Consider the following 21,472-nt stretch of genomic DNA (forward strand, 5'->3'; position numbering starts at 1 on the left):
ATGACACAATCTCAATCGCACTCCACACCGCCCTATCTCTCCTGGACAAAAGGAACACTTGTGTGAGAATGCTGTTCATCGACTACAGCTCAGTGTTCAACACCATTGTGCCCACAAAGCTTATCACTAAGCTAAGGACTCTGGGACTAAACACCTCCCTCTGCACCTGGATCCTGGACTTCCTGACAGGCCGCCCCCAGGTGGTAAGAGTAGGCAACAACACGTCTGCCACGCTGATCCTTAACACTGGGGCCTTTCAGAGGAGTGTACTTAGTCCCCTCCTGTATTCCCTATCACCCACGACTGTATGGCCAAACACGACTGCAACACCATCATTACGTTTGCTGTCGACACAACAGTGGTAGGCCTGATCACAGACAACGATGAGACAGCCTATTGGGAGGAGGTCAGAGAACTGGCAGTGTAGTGCAAACGTAATGATGGTGTTGGAGTCATGTTTGGCTACGCAGTCGTGGGTGAACAGGGAATACAGGAGGGGACTAAGTACACACCATTGAGAGACCCCAGTGTTAATATTCCCCATGTAATGTTAATGGGGAACCTGGCTGCATGTTATTAAAGTGTCATGTAAATGCGTCATAATGCTCATTACAGACGTTCAGATTTATGGTATTTTTAAAATTACAAAACCTCTTCAGACTGTACTGTCTTTGGTACAGTAGCTACCGTTACTCAGTCAACCACAGGCAGCAGGGCAGGGGAAGGGAGGACTGACGACGAGGGAAAGTGGGGAGAGAGGAAGAACTCGTGCCCTGCCTGACCTACTACCATATATTTTCATGCGAAGAAACTGCACGATCAAGAACGTTAGTAGCTGGCTATAATTATTGTTGATGCATAGCATAGTTTGTGTTAGCATTAACGCTATATCTTACTGTTGGGGAAATGAATAGCTAATATGAATTGTTTTCAAACTGACCAACTAACGTTATCACTTGCGAGTTCTCTCTGGTTGGTTGTTGCACTACGCTAGCCAGCTAGCTCGGTTGCTAGCTGTACCAATGATACAAAACGCTCATTCATTTATGGCTGCACTGTCTACAGGCCAATATTTGGTCGACTCGGCGTTTGTAGGAATCTAGTTAGATAGTAATTGTAGATAGCTAACGTTAGCTAGCTAAGTGGTTTGTTATTAGCTTGTTTTGTTACCCAGTCGGGCTAAGCTAGTTAGCCAGCAAACGATAACGTTATGCTTCTTGGTCAAAATGCACACATACACTAATGAGTATGGGTCTTCGTGGCTCATGTTAGGAAATACTTGGCTGTCAAACGCACGGGTCTGATTACAAATTTAGACATTTGCGGCTGTTATTTCATTATTTTATTTTGGATTTTTTTTCAGCTCTGTTTTTGGTCCCCCAAAACGACTCTGGCCCGGGCCTCACTCAGTCCGCGGTCTTGAGTTGGGTAGCAGGGTGATTGAAGCACGTCTATCGGTGTCACAGCGCGTCTTTTCCACCAAGGAGGCAGTCATGGGCGACAGCAGAGGTAAGAAGGCCATCTGTATTTTCGAATGAAGTTCGCTAGCTGTCAATCCACGTTTACACTTTGTCTTTATGTTCCAGTGGTTAACTATACTAGTTAATAGTTAATTAACGATGCTTGCTAACTATTTGACTTGCCTAGTTAAATAAAACATTGGCTCAAGGCATAACAAGTTACTAAATTACCTTACTGAATAGCTTAGTTAGCTATAGCTACCAGGATGCGCTCACAAACTACACAAAAAACTCATATCACCCCAATTGTGTCTGATTATTTAGCATCTAATACACAATTATTGATATATACTGCTTGAAAATAATGACTGCTAAATTGTGTAAATGTTCCTTTCAAGCCAGAATGTTGAATTAAATATATTTGAATATACCGGTTGTCTGTGGTGTAAGTCCTTCAGATGATCGACATTTAACAGGAAAGTATTGTTTACCCAACTGTTTGGAGTGCTGGTACTGAATGAGAAATGTCTATCAGCTGGCACATGCACAAAACCATGTAAACACCCGCTGACACAAGTATCAAATCTATTTATGTAGCCCTTCTTACATCAGCTGATATCTCAAAGTGCTGTACAGAAACCCAGCCTAAAACCCCAAACAGCATGCAATGCAGGTGTAGAAGCATGGTGGCTAGGAAAAACTCCCTAGAAAGGCCAAAACCTAGGAAGAAACCTAGAGAAGAACCAGGCTATGAGGGGTGGCCAGTCCTCTTCTGGCTGTGCCGGGTGGAGATTATAACAGAACATGGCCAAGATGTTCAAATGTTCATAAATGACCAGCATGGTCAAATAATAATAATCACAGTGGTTGTCGAGGGTGCAACAGGTCAGCACCTCAGGAGTAAATGTCAGTTGGCTTTTCATAACCGATCATTGAGAGTATCTCTACTGCTCCTGCTGTCTCTAGAGAGTTGAAAACAGCAGGTCTGGGACAGGTAGCACATCCGGTGAACAGATCAGGGTTCCATCGCCGCAGGCAGAACAGTTGAAACTGGAGCAGCAGCACGGCCAGGTAGACCGGGGACAGCAAGGAGTCATCATGCCAGGTGGTCCTGAGGCATGGTCCTAGGGCTCAGGCCCCCCCCGAGAGAGGGAAAGAAAGCAAGAGAGAATTAGAGAGAGCACACTTAAATTCACACAGGACACTGGAGAAATACTCCAGATATAACAGACTGACCCTAGGCCCTCGACACATAAACTACTGCAGCATAAATACTGGAGGTTGAGACGGGAGGGGTCAGGAGACACACGTACATAATTGGGACCGTGCTCCCACCCATCCAGGACGTCTACTTAAAACAGTGCCTGAGGAATGCCATCAGCATCAAGGACCACAGCCCCGAGCTGTTCACTCCCCTACCATCGGGCAGACAGTATTGGAGTATGTCTGATATCAACGGGCTCCGAGACAGTTTCTTTCTACAAGCCATGAGACTGCTGAACGGGATGGACCACCTGCACTGACTCTCCGCACACATGCACACTAACACAGATATCCACTCATACATCACAACTGCTGCTACCAGACTCTTATTATGAGTACTAAATACTGCGCAATTTAAACACTTGCCCCCAATCCTCCCTTCCCCTAAACACGTGGAAATATTGGACTATACATTGTGCCTTCCTGTATTAACTATTCTACTGAGCCTTTGACTTTGTATTCTTTTATTTTATTATTTCTTATTGTTGCATTGTCGAGACGGAACCTGCAAGTAAGCGTTTTAGTTGGAATGTGTACGCCTTACCTTACATAAGACCAATAAAACTTGACTTCAGTAAGTATGCGGGCTTTGCATGCATGTACTTCCATCTTGTGCACATGCCTTCGGTCATGAGCAAACGTGTGCGCGTGATGCATGCATACGAACTGAAGTCATCAGGTATTTACATGGTTTTGCACGTGCCAGGTGATAATAGAAACTTCACTACCGGCACTCTTAACAATAAACAATTACTTTCCAGTTGCTATTTTGTGTCGTATTTCGAACATCTAAAGGACCAACACCACAGACAACTGGTAGATTATGTTCCAATATAATTTAATTCAACATTCTGGCTTGTAAGGAACATTTACATGATTATACAGTCATTAGTTTCAGGCTGTATATACCAATTAATTGTTTAAATACTAGATTAATCAAACTACTCTGCTTTATTCAACCTCCATTGGCTTCCTGTTCAATACAGGCCCTCAAGGGTGATGCACCTAAATACAAATGCCAACGTATAGAGAACTATTCTCCTGCACGCTCACTACGATTGTCAGACTCAAACAGGCTGGTCACACAGCTACAAGCCTGTGCATCATGGGTGTCCTACACATGTCAAGGAGGCAGCTTCAACTTCCTTTTTTAAAACACAACTAAAGACCTACCTATTCGAGCTAGCATTTTATGTTTTGTGATGGTGTAGGCCATCATTGTAAATAATAATTTATTCTTAACTGACTTGCCTAGTTAAATAAAGGATACATAAATAAATACAAAATGAATTGCTTAATCTCTTGTTTTGTATTAGTAGGCAATGGTTTGATGTATTGTGATTTTCTTTCTGTACATTTTACTGTATTGTTGCTGAATTTAGTTTTCTAACAGTGCCTTCAAAAAGTACCCCACCACCCCTTGACTTTTTCCACATTGTGTTACAGCCTGAATTTAAAATGTATTACATTTAGATTTTGTCACTGATCTACACATAATACCCTATGTCACAGTGGAATTTTGTTTTTCGAAATGTTTACAAATTAATAAAAAATGAAAAAGCTGAAATGTCTTGTCAAGTATTGAACCCTTTTATTATGGCAAACCTAAATTAGTTCAGGAGTAGAAATGTGCTTAATAAGTTGCATAGACTCCATCTGTGTACAATAATAGTGTTTAACCGGATTTTTCAATGACTGCCCCATTGCTATACCCCACACATACAATTATCTGTAAGGTCCCTCAGTCGAGCAGTGAATTTCAAGCACCGATTCAACTACAAAGACGAGGGAAGTTTTCCAATGGTTTCCAATGAAGGGCACCTATTGGTAGGTGGGTAAAAAAATAGAAGCAGACATTGAATATCCCTTCAAGCATTTATTAATTACACTTTGGACAGTGTGTCACTACAAAGACACAGGCACCCTTCCTAATTCCAGTTACCAAAGAGTGAAAAAACACTCAGGGATTTCACCATGAGGCCAATGGTGATTTTAAATCATAGTTTAATGGCTGTGGTATGAGAACTGAGGATGGATCAAAAATATTGTAGTTATTCCACAATACTAACAGAAGTAAAAGGGAAAAGGAAGCCTGTCCAGAATAAAAATAATCCAAAACATGCATCCTGTTTGCAATAAAGCACTAAAGTAAGACTGCAAAAAAGTTGTATTCAGGACAGAAAGTTATGTACGGGGCAAATCAAACACATCACTAAGTACCACTCTTTCATATTTTCAAGCATGGTGGTAGCTGCATCATTTTCTAGGTATTCTTGTCACCGGCAAGGACTAGAGTTTTTTAGGGTAAAAATAAATTGAATAAAGCAAAGCACAAGCAAAATCCTAGAGGAAAACCTGGTTCAATCTGTATTCCATCAGACACTTGGAGATACCTTAGTCATGGACTGTTCTCTCTGCTACCGCACGGCAAGCGGTACCGGAGCGCCAAGTCTAGGTCCAAAAGGCTTCTTAACAGCTTCTACCGCCAAGCCATAAGACTCCTGGACAGCTAATCAAAGGGCTACCCAGACCCCTCTTTTACGCTGCTGCTACTCTCTATTATCTATGCATAGTCACTTTAACTCTACCTACATGTACATATTACCTTGAATAACCGGTGCCCCCCGCACATTGACTCTGTACCGGTACCCCTTGTATTTAGCCTCACTATTGTTATTTTACTGCGGTTGTTAAATTTTTTGCTACTTTTATTTGCTATTTATTATCTATTTTTTTTAGTTCATTTTTTTTCTTAACTTCTTAAAAGCATTGTTGGTTAAGGGATTGTAAGCAAGCATTTCCCTATAAGGTCTAAACCTATTGTATTCGGAGCATGTGACAAATAAAGTTTGAATTGATTTAAACAATGTTATGTTACTTTCAGCAGAACCATTACCTAAAACACAAGGCCTAATATAGACTGGAGTTACTTACCAAGACGATATTGACTGATCTTGAGTGGCCTAGATACAGTTTTGACTTAAATCTGCTTGGCACTCTTTAAATGGCAGTCTATCAGTGATCAACAATCGACTTGACAGCTTGAATATAAAATTTAAAAAAGTGTACAATCCAGGTGTGCAAAGATCTTTGATTTAGAAAGACTCACAGCTGTAATAGCTGCCAAAGGTTATTCTATCATGTATTGACTCGGGGTTGAATACTTATCTAATCAAGATATATCTGTTTTATTTTCCATTGATAAAAAAAAGTTACTTTTTCTTCAACTTTGACATTACAGAGTATTTTGTGCAGATCGTTGACAAAAAAAATGACAATTCATTTCTATCCCACTTTGTAACACAACACTGTGGAAAATGTCAAGGGGTCTGTATACTTGTTGATGGCACTGTATGTGCAATGAGCGTCGGAAATGCGCTTTACAAAATGTATTATTATTACTAGCTAGGTTTCCATCCAATTTGTGACAGATTTTCATGCAAATATTCTCAAATCTGCATAAAACAATACGTGCATTTTACACGCCAGAGATGTTTCCATTAAACTTAGTTTTTGTAGCTCAAAGCCTGTGCATGATGACGTAGTGCACATGAAAACAACTGCCGTCAAATTCCCATGTACAAGTAAAAAGTTAAATTGGTTTCGATCGCATTTTCAACTGATGGTTTTGTCACAAAAACCCTTATATAGCAAATGTGCCCTCTCTGATCTTGGTACATACGCTCTAGCCAACAGCTCGCCGATACAGTACGGGTAGGCTACCTACAATGAGATTATTATGGATAAGAGCGGCATTATTTGTATATATATCAAACGGCAGCCAAGCATCGATCATCATGTCATCAGAACAAGACCCTCGATATTTATTCAAAAGGAGCATCAAACTCGTCACCACCTTGTGAATGTATTTCATCTGTAGCCTAATAAACTGTATGCTTTCCCGAGTCGTAGTGGGAAGACCACATTATATCTGCACACAAAAAGATCCCACCATGTTAAATTAACAAATTGTCTGTCGGCATTTTAAATTTGTAACAGCATTTCATGTTTCCATCAGCCGGTCATTACTTTTTTCTTGTCAGGTAATTCATCCGCATTAAATGGTTGGATGGAAACGTGGTTGGAAACGTGGTTGTTGTTATTAATTATTGCTTATACATAATTATTCCCAGAGATATATAAGGCCTAGCTTCATTTCAGCTAAACCTAGGGTATGGCAAAGTGACATGGGAGGGGTTGGAGGGGGGTTATTATAAAGTTGAAGCTCATTTATTGTATTTCTACACTGTAAAAACTCCAAATGCAAAAAAACATGATAATAAATTGACTCCAGCCATTATCACATTGGCTACTGTAACTTCATTCACCTCAGTTGATAGGGAACTTAACATTCTACAACACGTGTCATATAGCAATTAGCTGCTAATTAGCTCAGCACCGGGTTAAAATACTCTAGTTTCATGTCAAGTCAAACAGCAGTTAACTAGCCATCTACTGCCATCTTCACCTCCGCACTGTTTTGAGAGAAGTTGCACTGTTTAATGCAGAGCTGCATCTATGCGCTGTCCTAAAGCCTGCCAGCTGGGCAAACAGCCTTCCTGCCATGCTCTGAGCCATCCACCAGCCAGCTGGGAAAGCAGACTTCCCGCCCTGCTCTGAGCCGTCTGCATGGTCCTGAAGCCAGCCAACCGGTCAGTCAAAAAGCAAGCCGTGGGCCTCCTGGGTGGCGCAGCGGTCTAAGGCACTGCAGTGCTAGAGGCGTCACTACAGATCCGTGTTTGATCCCGGGCTGTGTCGCAGCCGGTCGCGACCAGGAGACCTATGAGGCCCAGCGTCATCCGGGTTAGGGGAGTGTTTGGCCGGCTGGCTCGCTCTAGCAACTCCTTGTGGCGGCCTGGTGCATGCACGCTGATTTCGGTCGCCAGCTGTACGGAGGAGACGCTTTGGTGCAGCTGGCTTCTGAGTTAAGCAAGCATGTGTCAATAAGCAGTGCGGCTTGGCGGGGTCATGTTTCGGAAGACACATGGCTTTCGACCTTCGCCTCTCCGGAGTCCGTACAGGAGTTGCAGCGATGGGACAAGACTGTATATTGGATATCACGAAATTGGGGAGAAAAAGGTGTAAAGGTACCAACAAGAAAAAGCCAGCCGAGATCTATTGCTCAGATTTCTTTCTTTAAAAATGTAACATTAACTTAACTTAAAACAGTTCTGTAAGAATGAGGTTTGTGCAGTCTGCCTAATACATTATCACAGCATATTGACTATATGCCTGGCCTAATACATTATCACAGCATATTAACTATATACATTGCCTAATACATTATCACAGCATATTGACTATCTGCCTGGCCTGACAATATTGTCCTTCTCATACCATATTATATTTCAAAACTCGAGCTTTGATAACAAAATAGATCAATTGGTGTAGCACCTGTGAGCCACAGTTGAGCATAAATTGAAATGATTCGCAAATAATTCGCTTTTTTATTTTACTGGATTGATGGTACCACTCATCTGATGGTCATGGTGCTTTCATGACAATTGGGAACTCGACTGAGAACTGGGAACTTTTTTTCCTGAGTTTCCAGTTGTCTTGAACGCACGGAAGTCTGAGATTTCCGAGTTGCCAGTTGTATTGAACATGGCATTAGTCTCAGCAGAGGAAGGGAGAGAGCAGCAGTCCCTGCTCCTTTTTTGCGGGGCTCCTATCACATCCGGCCGTGATTGGGAGTCCCATAGGGCGGCACACAATTGGCACAACGTCGTCCGGGTATGGCCGGGGTAGGCCGTCGTTGTAAATAAGAATTTGTTCTTAGCTGACTTGCCTGGTTAAATAAAGGTGAGACTGACCAGAGAGAGGGGATATCATCTTCCACCTAATGGCTAAACTTGAGTCGCACCTCATCTTCCTTCTGCACAAATTCATGTTGTTCCAATGACCAGAGAAAGTGAAATATTTCTTAATATTAAAATAGACATACGGGAGCCACTAATAATAATAAAAACGCAGGGTTATTCCTATAATAAAGGGCTGAAGAGAAAACACAGTGTGAAACTGAGTGCCCTTGAATCTGAAATCTCTGAGCTAGAGAAAACCTACCAAAGAGGCCCGACTAAAGATATATATTGGCTTTTGGTAAATAAAAAACTGAAATATAATATTCTGAACACATATCAAGCTGAGAGGGCCATCAATAAATCAAAACAGCATTATTACAAGCTTGGAGAAAAAGCTCACAAAGTATTGGCATGGCAACTGAAAGCAGAGGACAGTAAGAGGACGATTAATGCTATAGAAACTCTTACTAATGAGAGATCTTTCGACCCTACTGAAATTAATAATACTTTTTAAAAAAATACTATGAAGACCTCTACACTTCCCAATCAAGCAATCAGAGATACACTCCTTTTTCTCCTCTCTCAACCTCCAATGCCTGTCAGAGGAAGACAGAGAGCGCCTGAGTGAATACTTCTCAGTTCCTGAATTGTTGGAGGCCATTAAATCCTTACCTTCTAATAAATCTCCTGGGGAGGATGGCTTCCCTCCAGAGTTCTATAGCAAATTTAGGGAGCTGTTGGTCACCTATCTTATGGAGGTACTTTAAAAAGCTTGGGAAGACAACCGTTTTCCAGAGTCTTTCTCTCAAGCAGTGATCCACTGTAATCCACAAGAAAGGGAAAACCCCGCTAAAGTGTGCCTCCTATAGACCAATCTCTCTCCTTAACACGGATTGTAAACTGGTCACCAAGATGCTATCTAAGAGAATGGAGTCATGTCTTCCCCTGTTGGTCAACCCAGATCAGACTGGCTTCATAATTAATAGATTGTCCTCCAATAATCTCAGAAGGTTCTTTGATATAATTCACCTTGCTAACAAAAACAAAATACCTAGTGTCGCAGTCTCCCTCGGCTGAAAAGGTCTTTGATAGGGTTGAATGGCCATACTTCTTTCGCGTCTTGGAAGAGTTTGGTTTAGGTACCGTGTTTGTAAATTTGATAAAATCACTCTACAAATCTCCTAAAGCTAGGATTGCTACCAATGGGATTACTTCCTCCTCTTTCCCTCTTTATAGGGGGAACAGACAAGGTTGCCCAACTAGCCCCCAACTCTTTGCCCTCGCCATCAAACCGTTGGCTGAGGCTATTAGAACGTGCCCTGACATACATGGCTTAGAGGTGGGCCCCCATACCCATAAATTATCACTCTTTGCGGATGATCTTATTTCTAACAAACCCAGAACATTCCCTCTTTCACTTGCAGATCCTACTACAGTGTTATAGTTCTTTCTCTGGATATAAGGTCAGTTTTGATAAAAGTGAAATCTTACCGTTGTCTGTCTTTGACCATCATACCATCAAGTTTCCTTTTAGATGGTCGCCTATGGGCTTCACATATTTGGGCATAATGGTGGATGGTAATCTGAACAACCTCTATAAACTCAATCTGGCCAGTTTATTGCAAAAGGTGGAAGGTGGAAGGTGACCTTTGTAAATGGATGGACTTGCCGCTCACTCTACTGGGTAGAATCAATGTAGTTAAAATGAATGTTCTGCCCAGATTTCTATATTTGTTTCAATCTCTCCCTATCCCTGTTCCCGCAGCATTCTTTTCCTCTCTTGACAAGCTGACCAGACGGTTTATCTGGCACGGCAAAACCCCTAGGGTTGGCCTGGATAAACTGACACTTGAATTACGGTCAAGGGGGCTTAAACCTCCCCAATTTTAGAAGGTACTACTTGGCTGCAAAGTCTAGGCTCAGAGGTTTGACAATGGTCCCTCTCCCTCATGGTTGAACATTGAAAAGTTTGAGGTAAATGATGACACTGGGGCAGAATTGTTTTACAAATGCGACAGAAAATCTGTAAAAATCATCCCAGACAACTATACATTCTGTCCTGTCATGGTGCAAACTGCTTGAGCTGTTCAGACGAGGGGGATTCCTTTCCGCTAAAACCCCTTTATGGAACAATATTGATCCCTATATTTTTCCAGAATAGTAACTTTAGACCATGGTCTGATAAGGTGATCACTCTTCTGGAACATTGTTACGAGAAGGGAGTTCTTATGTCTTTTGATTAGCTGAAACAGAAATACCACTTGCCTAACAAGGACTTCTTTAGCTACCTACAACTACGAAACTTTATTAAGGAGACTCTGAAGGGACAATGGAACCTACCTAAGATGTCACCTATTGAACAACTCTGCCACGCAAGACCATTTCCCGTGTTTACGATCCTCTTATGTCAGGACTAACACTGCCTGAGCTAGATAAACCCCCGACTTAGATGGGAAAAAGATCTTGGTATTGATCTTGATGAGGATCTATGGAGTGACCTATGCAGGGATGGTGTTACATCCACATTGAACTCCAGTTACAGACTGATCCAGTTTAATTTCCTCCATCAGCTCTATATCACCCCATCTAGACTGCACAAGTTCAACCCTGATATCTCCTCCCTATGTTTTAGATGTGGCTCAGATGAAGGAACATTCCTCCATTCCACTTGGCAGTGTTCAAAACTACATTTACATTTACATTTAAGTCATTTAGCAGACGCTCTTATCCAGAGCTTCTGGCAGGGGGTATGCGATACCATATCCTCAATTCACGGGGTTGCATTCCCTTTAGACCGGAGGTCTGTCTACTGGGTAACTTTACTAACACCAATCTTAGGCAAAGCAATACTATAAAGCTAACAGAAATATTGCTAGCGATTGCCAAGAAATGTATTGCCTTGAAATGTAAATCGGATTCCTCCCTGCCTGTTGCAATGTGGAAAACTATCAAACTATTATTGATAGGAAAACTATCAATAATTATATTTTCTTAAACTTGAGTTGTATGTAGGGTATCATCACTCTCTGCCATGTAATCCCTGTCATTTTCACCAGATTCCCGCAGCCCAGACAGCTCCTCTGTGTCCTCCCCTCCCTCGGGCCTGCACTCACCCCCCCTGACCCCCACAGCTGCCGCCATGACGTCTCTGCCGCCCTTCACCTCGGACGTCAACAGCCCCACCAGCAGCATGGGCTCGCCCTTCTCTGTCATCAGCTCCTCTTTGGGGTCGCCATGCCTGCCCGGGACACCATCGGTGGGCTACGGCCCCATTAGCAGCCCCCAGGTGAGCCCTGAGTTCCAGACAGGTAGCTAACACTTCTATTCTACCACTCCTCTCCTTCTGCCTTTATCTTTCATCCATCACCTCTCAGGGCCATTCAGAGATGGGAAGTTAGCATTATGGGTCAATAAATGCTGCTTTACACTAGTGGCCTGTGATAACTAAGTGTGACTATATAGGCTGCCTCTTTGGTGATTGGTTGAGAAGAATATCACTTGTTGAGAGCACTTTTATGGTAAATAAACCTTGGCTGCTATTTTATGGCCCCCAAACTTTGCTATATACTGTGATTTATGTTGTAGGGCAATGGTGATGGGGGACAAATTGATACAGTTACATATCGGGATATTATTTGTGACGATATATTGTATTGTTTTGGCAATATCGCGGTATATTTTTTGTGCACTAGTTGGCTATACCTGCACCAAAACCCCAGTATTCTATATTTTTGTTTTCCGCACTTTTATTCCCATGACTGATCATATTATCATGGCTCTGTCTTGTCCCTCTGCAGCAGAAATATGCTGAGCAATATGTTTGGAATATTGAATCGCAATCAAAGTATCTAATTTAAATTCGTATTGAATCGTAAGAATCACAATACATGTCGTATCGACAGCTTAGCGTCGTGATAATATCGTGAGGTCCCCGGCAATTCCCAGCCCTGTAGATCAAGTGAAATTGCGGAGAACTACCAAAGGTTATCGTGAAACAATACATATCTACACTGAACAAAAATATAAACGCAACATGTAACAATTTCAATCAGTCCATTGAAATAAATTCATTACTCCCTAATCTATGGATTTCACAAGACTGGGAATACAGATATGCGTATGTTGGTCACAGATGCCTTTAAAAAAGGTAGGGGCGTATATCAGAAAACCAGTCAGTATCTGGTGTGACCACCATTTGACTCATGCAGCGCAACATTTTGTGGCCTGTGGAATGTTGTCCCACTCCTTCAATGGCTGTTGCGAAGTTGCAGGATATTGGTGGGAACTGGAACAACCTGTCGTACATGTCGATCCAAAACTTCCCAGACATGCTCAATGGGTCGGTCTGGTGAGTATTCAGGCCATGGAAAAACTGGGATATTTTCCGCTTCTAGGAATTGTGTACAGATCCTTGCGACATAGGGCCCTATAGTGCATTATCATGCTGAAACATGAGGTGGGCAGGGATTCAAAATCAAATACAAATATAGGACAAAACACACATCACGACAAGAGAGGCACCACAACTCTACATAAAGAGAGACCTGAGACAACAACAGCATGGCAGCAACACATGACAACACGCACACCTATTTAGGGGAGGTGCTGGCTAGCGGAGTGGAAAATTAAAGAGAGCCGCACACTCTAGGAGCTCAGTTGCAAAAATGTAATTACCGACGCTTCGACAGCGAAGACAGCTTAGCTGTTGAAACGTTGGTAATTACATTTTTGCATCTGAGCTCCTAAAGGGTATGTAACAACACATCCACCACACTGATCCTCAACACAGGGGCCCCTCGGTGGTGCGTGCTCAGTCCCCTCCTGTACTCCCTGTTCACTCATATGACTACACGCCCTGGCACGACTCCAACACCATCATTTAATTTGTAGATGACACACAACAGTGGTAGGCCTGATCACCGACAACAACGAGACAGCCTATAGGGAGGAGGTCCGAGACCTGGCCGTGTGGTGCCAAGACAACAACCTCTCCCTCAACGTGATCAAGACTAAGGAGATTATTGTGGACTACAGGAAAAGGAGGACCGAGCACGCCCCCATTCTCATCAACGGGGCTGTAGTGGAGCAGGTTGAGAGCTTCAAGTTCCTTGCTGTCCACATCAACAACAAACTAACATGCTCCAAGCACACCAAGACAGTCGTGAAGAGGGCACGACAAAACCTATTCCCCATCAGGAGACTGAAAAGATTTGGCATGGGTCTTCAGATCCTCAAAAGGTTCTACAGCTGCACCATTGAGAGCCTACTGATTGCATCAACGCTTGGTATGGCAACTGTTCAGCCTCTGACCGCATGGCGCTACAGAGGGTAGTGCGTAGAGCCCAGTGCATCACTGGCGCCAAGCATCCTGCCATCCAGGATCTCTACCAGGTGGTGTCAAAGAAAGGCCCTAAAAATTGTCAGACTCCAGCCACCCAAGTCATAGACTGTTCTTTCTGCTACCGCATGGCAAGCGGTACCGGAGCGCCAAGTCTAGTTCCAAGAGGCTTCTAAGCAGCTTCTTCCCCCAAGCCATAAGACTCCTGAACATCTAATCAAATGGCTACCCAGACTATTTGCAATTACATTTACATTTAATTTAAGTCATTTAGCAGACGCTCTTATCCAGAGCGACTTACAAATTGGTGCATTCACCTTATGACATCCAGTGGAACCGAGCACGCCCCTCTTTTACACCGCTGCTAATCTGTTATTATCTATGCATAGTCACTTTAATAACTCTACCAACGTGTACATATTACCTCAATTACCTCGACTAACCAGTGCCCCGCACATTGACTGTAACGGTACCCCTCTATATAGTCTCGCTATTGTTATTTTATTGCTGCTCTTTAACTACTTATTTTTATTTCTTATTCTCATTCATATTTTTTAAACTGCATTGTTGGTTAAGGGCTTATAAGTAAGCATTTCCCTGTAAGGAATACCTGTTGTATTCGGCTGTGATGAATAAGATTTGATTTGAACAATACATCACGTGAAGCAGCCACAACTGTCAGTGTGAGTATGCACGGTTGAGTCTTTGAATGAGGAGATGTAGATAAAACTGTCCAGTTTGAGTGTTTGTTGCAGCTCATTCCAGTCGCTAGCTGCAGCGAACTGAAAAGAGGAGCGACCCAGGGATGTGTGTGCTTTGGGGACCTTTAACAGAATGTGACTGGCAGAACGGGTGCTGTATGTGGAGGATGAGGGCTGCAGTAGGCATCTCGGATAGGGGGGAGTGAGGCCTAAGAGGGTTTTACAAATAAGCATCAACCAGTGTGTCTTGCAAAAGGTATATGGAGATGACCAGTTTACAGAGGAGTAGAGAGTGCAGTGATGTGTCCTATAAGGAGTATTGGTGGAAAATCTGATGGCCGAATGGTAAAGACGATTTAGCCTCTCGAGAGTACCCTTTCCTGCCTATCTATAAATTACATCTCCATAATCTAGCATGGGTATGATGGTCATCTGAATCAGGGTTAGTTTGGCAGCTGGGGTAAAATAGGAACGATTACGATAGAGGAAACCAAGTCTAGATTTAACCTTAGCCTGCAGCTTTGATATGTGCTGAGAGAAGGACAGTGTACCCTCTAGCCATCCTCCCAAGTATTTCTATGAGGTGACTACCTCAAGCTCTATACCTTCAGAGGTCACACCTGTGGGGAAAGGGGCATTCTTCTTACCAAACCACATGACCTTTGTTTTGGAGGTGTTCAGAACAAGGTTAAGGGCAGAGAAAGCTTGTTGGACACTAAGATGGCTTTGTTGTAGAACGTTTAACACAAAATCCAGGGAGGGGCCAGCTGAGTGTAAGACTGTATCATCTGCATATAAATGGATGAGAGAGCTTTATACTGCCCAGAGCTATGTTGTTGATGTAAATTGAGAAGAGTGTGGGGCCTAGGATCGAGCCTTGGAGTACACTCTTGGTGACAGGCAGTGGCTGAGACAGCAGATGTTCTGACTTTATACACTGCACTCTTTGAGAGAGATTGTTAGCAAACCAGGCCAAAGACCCCTCAGAGACATCAATACTCCTTAGCCGGCCCACAGGAATGGAATGCTCAACCGTATCAAAAGCTTTTGCCAAGTCAATAAAAATAGCAGCACAACATTGCTTAGAATCAAGGGCAATGGTGACACATCCATAACCTGAGCAGAAACCAGATTGCATACCAGAGAGAATACTATAGACATCAAGAAAGACAGTCAGTTGATTATTGACAAGTTTTTCCAACGCTTTTGATAAACAGGGCAAAATAGAAGGTGAGCATTTTATTGTCCCCAGCACAAGGTGCACCTGTGTAATGATCATGCTTTTTATCTTGGCAAAGGAGAAACGCTCACTATCAGGTATGTAAACTAATTTATTTCAGCTCATGAAACATGGGACCAACACTTTATATGTTGCATTTGATATTTTTGTTCAGTATAGATATTGTAATTCTTAAAAGTCCAGTCCGCCTCCCTCTACTGCATTGAGGGAGGCGAGGCCCAGATGCTCCTTTCTCAGCCGATGATGCCTGGAAGGGGAGAACAGGAAATGTAATGTTGCTTTAATACTGATCAATCAGCCCACTCAAAGAGAGAACTAACAGTTTGTATGTCATTGTTAAATGCATGAAGGTAAAAAAAAAAATGTTTTATGACAACTCTGCATCGATGACTCCAAGTAATTGAACTAATGACTGATGTGCTGCCAGTACGTCACACATAAGTGACTTTTCCTCCCAACCCCCTTCAATTCAGTAGTTCCCCTCTCACTTCGACCCCCTTATCCTCCCCCCTTTCTCTCGGCCTCCAGATCAACTCCACAGTGTCCATGTCGGGGCTGCACGCGGTCAGCAGCTCGGACGACGTGAAGCCTCCGTTCGGGCTGGGGGGCCACAGCCCAGGGGGCCCCATGCTCTCTCAGAAGCGCCTGTGTGCCATCTGCGGCGACCGCTCCTCCGGTGAGTCCCAAATTGGCCCCTAGACCCTATGCACTTGTGGTGGAGATCGGAGAGAAATTGAATGGTGTAAAAGCAATATGGCAAAAAATCCCACCCAGCCTGTGAGGAGACAAGTTGAACTATTTACTCTTCGCTCTTTAGGACAGGCTGGGGTGGGATTTTGATTTGGGATCGAGGGTCTGTCGGAGAGAGAAGCACATCTGGTGCGATATGCTTGGTTTATTAAAGGATTGTTCTGCCCGAAAATTTGACAGGCGTTGAATGAAATTTAGTTAGGTAGTGTGTGTCGACTTTCTTTTCCCATGAATTTGGGATTGACACCCACAGATTTCTGCTGTGCATAGTGGGATCTACACAACAGATGGCATTGGCTACGTGGACTTATACCACTTTGAGGTATGGAAACATCAGATAACCCTTGATTTTGGGGTGAACTACTCCTTTCCTCTTCATAGAACATTTTTAAAAAGCTGCATAAAATGTAAAAAAAAAACAGCAGGGAATTGTTCTTCTTCTCTCCCTTGTCTGTGCGAAGCATTTACTAAAACGGACCGAAACACTTCATGTACTTTCATTGCCATCACACCTGAAGAACTATGTGCTGTAGGCTTTATGCCTGAATTATTGAACGTGGTTTGTTACTGAAGTTACCTTCCCTCCTTTTTCTATCCCCCTCTTCCCTCTCTTTCTGTCATGTCTTTTTATACATTCCTCTTTCTTGTCTTTCTCTTCCTCTTTGTTTCTCTCTCTCTCTCTCTAGGTAAGCACTACGGAGTGTACAGCTGCGAAGGCTGCAAGGGTTTCTTCAAGCGCACGGTGCGTAAAGACCTGAGCTACACCTGCCGGGACAACAAGGACTGCCTGGTGGACAAGCGCCAGCGCAACCGCTGCCAGTACTGCCGCTACCAGAAGTGCCTGGCCTGTGGCATGAAGAGGGAAGGTAGGGGGGGGGGGCTGGCAATCTGCTGTCCTCAACTCGCGTTCAATATATCTTATTAAAAGGGCAAAGCTATCACCAGATAGGGTAAAGGCTTGACATGGAGGGAGAGACTAAGAGGGATGCAATGGGAAATCTAAGGAGCGAGACTGAGCAAGGGAGAGGAGAGGCTGATGGAAGAGGGAGGGAGGGCTAGGATTCTTATTGAAATTGGGTATGACTTGCTACAGTAAGAAAGTATAAAGAAGATTGATGGGACACCTTGTGTGTGGTCAGGTGGACCCAAACCGGAAAACCTCCACTCACCAACCGTCCTGCTGTATTAACATTGTACAGGCTACTTGCTATGAAACTATTTCAAATATCTGTTTTAAATCGACTGGAATCATTAATGTATAATAAAGATGTCTAAGACCTGTTAAGATTTGATTAGAATATTGTAATATTACATTTCTGAGGGGAGAGTATTGATTGCACTCAAAGGGGATGGAAAGAGCGAGAAAAGGAGGTGGAGAGAGGGGGATGGAGAGCCTTGTAAACACTAACCCCTGCCCCCCTCTCTCTCCCCTCTTGTTTCCTCTCGTTTTCTCTCTCCCTCTCCCTTCTTCCGTAGTGGTCCAAGATGAACGACAGAGATGTAAGGAGGAAAGAGGGAGGGAAGGAGTGATGGGGGAGAGTGTGAGAGACCATATTTGATGTTGTTTTGTTGCGATGGCCCATTTCTGTGTGAGGTACGTTGCAGAATGTATTGTTGGTATGAAACGGGTCTGAAACTCAAATGATCAGGCGCAAAGTAAGCCTTATGGCCTTGCTACACTATAGCCATCAGTCGTCCGGCATTGCCGTCAGCCGTTGAGGAAATGGTTCCTTTTAAGCTGCTTCACTGCCCGTGTTGCACTCACGTTGCATCACATCCAATGTCAGCGTCCAAGGTTCAATACTTGCCGTTCACTCTATCTTGTGATTTGGGAGTGATGAGAAATAAAGTTGATTTTGGTTGCATATGGCCTCGACTATACACCACTGGTTATTGTACAAAGATTTATGAAGTCAAGAGGCTAATAAACTCAGCAAAAAAAGAAACCTCCCTTTTGCAGGACCCTGTCTTTCAAAGATAATTCGTAAAAATGCAAATAACTTTACAGATCTTCATTGTAAAGCGTTTAAACATTTTCCCATGCTTGTTCAATGAACCATAAACCTGTGGAACGGTCGTTAAGACACTAACAGCTTACAGACAGTATGCAATTAAGGTCACAGTTATGAAAACTTAGGACACTAAAGAGGTCTTTCTACTGACTCTGAAAAACGCCAAAAGTAAGATGCCCTGGGTCCCTGCTCATCTGTGTGAACATGCCTTAGGCATGCTGCAAGGAGGCATGAGGACTGCAGATATGGCCAGGACAATAAATTGCATTGTCGGTACTGTGAGACGCCTAAGACAGCGCTACAGGGAGACAGGACGGACAGCTGATCATCCTGGCAGTGGCAGACCATGTGTAACAACACCTGCACAGGATCGGTACATCTGAACATCACACCTGCGGGACAGGTACAGGATGGCAACAACAACTGCCCGAGTTACACCAGGAACGCACAATCCCTCAATCAGTGCTCAGACTGTCCACAATAGGCTGAGAGAGGCAGACTGAGGGCTTGTAGGCCTGTTGTAAGGCAGGTCCTCACCAGACATCACTGGCAACATCGTCACCTATGGGCACAAACCCACCGTTGCTGGACCAGACAGGACTGGCAAAAAGTGCTCTTCACTGACGAGTCGCGGTTTCGTCTAACCAGGGGTGATTGTCGGATTCACGTTTATCGTTGAAGGAATGAGAGTTACACCGAGGCCTGTACTCTGGAGCAGGGTCGATTTGGAGGTGGAGGGTCCGTCATGGTCTGGGGCGGTGTGTCACAGCATTATCGGACTGAGCTTGTTATCACTGCAGGCAATCTCAACACTGTGCGTTACAGGGAAGACATCCTCCTCCCTCAAGTGGTACCCTTCCTGCAGGCTCATCCTGACATGACCCTCCAGTATGACAATGCCACCAGCCATACTGCTCGTTCTGTGCGTGATTTCCTGCAAGACAGGAATGTCAGTGCTCTGCCATGGCCAGCGAAGAGCCCGGATCTCAATCATATTGAGCACATCTGGGACCTGTTGAATCGGAGGGTGAGGAATAGGGCCATTCCCACCAGAAATGTCTGGGTACTTGCAGGTGCCTTGGTGGAAGAGAGGGGTGACATCTCACAGCAAGAACTGGCAAATCTGGTGCAGTTCATGAGGATGAGATGCACTGCAGTACTTAATACAGCTGGTGGCCACACCAGATACTTTTGATTTTGACCCCCCCTTTGTTCAGGGACAAATTATTCCATTTCTGTTAGTCGCATGACTGTGGAACTTGTTCAGTTTATGTCTGTTGTTGAATCTTGTTTTGTTCATACAAATATTTACACATGTTAAGTTGGCTGAAAATAAATGCAGTTGACAGTGAGAGGATGTTTCTTTTTTTGCTGAGATTAGTTAGCTAGCTACATTGACCAGCTGGGTTCACAAGTTAACCAAAAGCAACTTGTGTAATTACACAATAATTTAGTACAACCACTAGCAACAATGTGCTTGTAGCAGGAACAACATCACATTGACACAACGCTAATGGCAAAGCAGTGCAACGCTTCTAGTGGAGCGGAAGTGTTAGTGTTGTCAGTATTACTGACATTGTGGTTTTTGTGGTCTGGGGTGACTCCAAAGATATCTAACTTGTAATGTGCCATAGGAAGAAACCTTTTTGTGGGTTGATTCTAATTGGAAAATCCTCTTGAGGGCTGATGGAAATCAGATATCACTTTTGGGGCCATAAGAAAGCAGCTTGCGAGCCTGATGTGGCCCCCAAGCCTTGAGTTTGAGACCCCTGGTGTGAAAGGTGAAGAAAGCATTGTTGTTTGAACTAACTGGGAAATGTACATATCTGTGTATCTCGCTCTCTCTTTTTCACTATCTGTCATTCTTTATTCTCTGCTTTACTTACCTTCCCCTCTTTCTCCACTTTTTTTCTTGGTCTCTTTATTTTTTCCCTATTTCCCCTCTCTTTTTATTTCCCCTCCCTTATCTCTCACCTTTCTCTTTTTTTCTTCACTTTGCTTCCCATTTGCTCTCTCCCCCTCTCTCCATCACTCTGCCTTTTCCTGCCCTTTCTTCCTCTTTTCACCATCCGTCCTACTCCCTCCCTCTCTTTCCCCTCTCACCCTCCATCCCCTCCTGTGCTTTTCTCCTCCTCGCTCCGCCGACTCTCTTCCTCTCCTTCCCTCGGCCCTTCCTGTGCCCCTGTAGCCGTGCAGGAAGAGCGCCAGAGGAACAAGGAGCGGGAGAGTGAGGCGGAGTCGACCAGCGCCGTCAACGAGGAGATGCCCGTGGAAAAGATCCTGGAGGCCGAGATGGCCGTAGAGCAGAAGACCGAGGTGCATGCCGACGGGACCTCCGAGGGCAGCTCGGTAAATGCGTGTGTGTGTGTTTATGTGTGTGACCCACCATCTGGCCCTGCGATGCACACATGCCAATTTCTCTTACTTCGTTCCTCACACTGTCTATTTCTAGACATGGGATTGTGCGACTGCACCAACAATTTATTGTGATACAGTAGATTCTGAGACCACAGACCCACTTTAAAAAATGTGATCCAAAGGCCTGTAGTCTCTATTTTGTACCCTCTGTTTCTCTCTCCAGCCCAACGACCCGGTCACCAACATTTGCCAGGCTGCAGACAAGCAGCTGTTTACCCTGGTGGAGTGGGCCAAGAAGGTCCCCCACTTCTCTGAGCTGGCCCTGGACGACCAGGTCATCCTGCTACGCGCCGGTACGTTCAAAAAGCCTTCGCCTTTCATGTTCATTGCCACCAAATGGAAGAAAGCAAATTGAAGCAGGGAGGACTACCTGGACAAATCCAATAAAAATGTTGTTTTCCATTTAAAAAGTTTATTTCCTGCACCCTAATGAGCACGGCCCTGCTCAGCTTTGACCTCATTAAAACACAGCCGTACATGGATAGGCTG

At 43.9% G+C, this 21,472-nt stretch overlaps 1 protein-coding gene across 1 annotated transcript in view; it reads left to right on the forward strand.

Annotated features, from left to right (window-relative positions):
* Positions 1-682: 682 nt before the first annotated feature.
* Positions 683-21,472, forward strand: part of LOC124043529 (retinoic acid receptor RXR-beta-A-like) — a 28,369-nt gene continuing 7,579 nt past the window's right edge. Inside the window, exons 1-8 of the mRNA XM_046362213.1 lie at positions 683-827; positions 1,364-1,509; positions 11,581-11,810; positions 16,332-16,479; positions 17,240-17,419; positions 18,030-18,053; positions 20,754-20,914; positions 21,147-21,276. Of these exons, the coding sequence (XP_046218169.1) occupies positions 1,494-1,509; positions 11,581-11,810; positions 16,332-16,479; positions 17,240-17,419; positions 18,030-18,053; positions 20,754-20,914; positions 21,147-21,276 (889 nt within the window). The 5' untranslated portion in view covers positions 683-827; positions 1,364-1,493. The remainder of the gene's footprint in view (positions 828-1,363; positions 1,510-11,580; positions 11,811-16,331; positions 16,480-17,239; positions 17,420-18,029; positions 18,054-20,753; positions 20,915-21,146; positions 21,277-21,472) is intronic.

The sequence above is a fragment of the Oncorhynchus gorbuscha genome, linkage group LG09 (assembly GCF_021184085.1).
Source record: "Oncorhynchus gorbuscha isolate QuinsamMale2020 ecotype Even-year linkage group LG09, OgorEven_v1.0, whole genome shotgun sequence".
Lineage (NCBI taxonomy): Eukaryota > Metazoa > Chordata > Actinopteri > Salmoniformes > Salmonidae > Oncorhynchus > Oncorhynchus gorbuscha.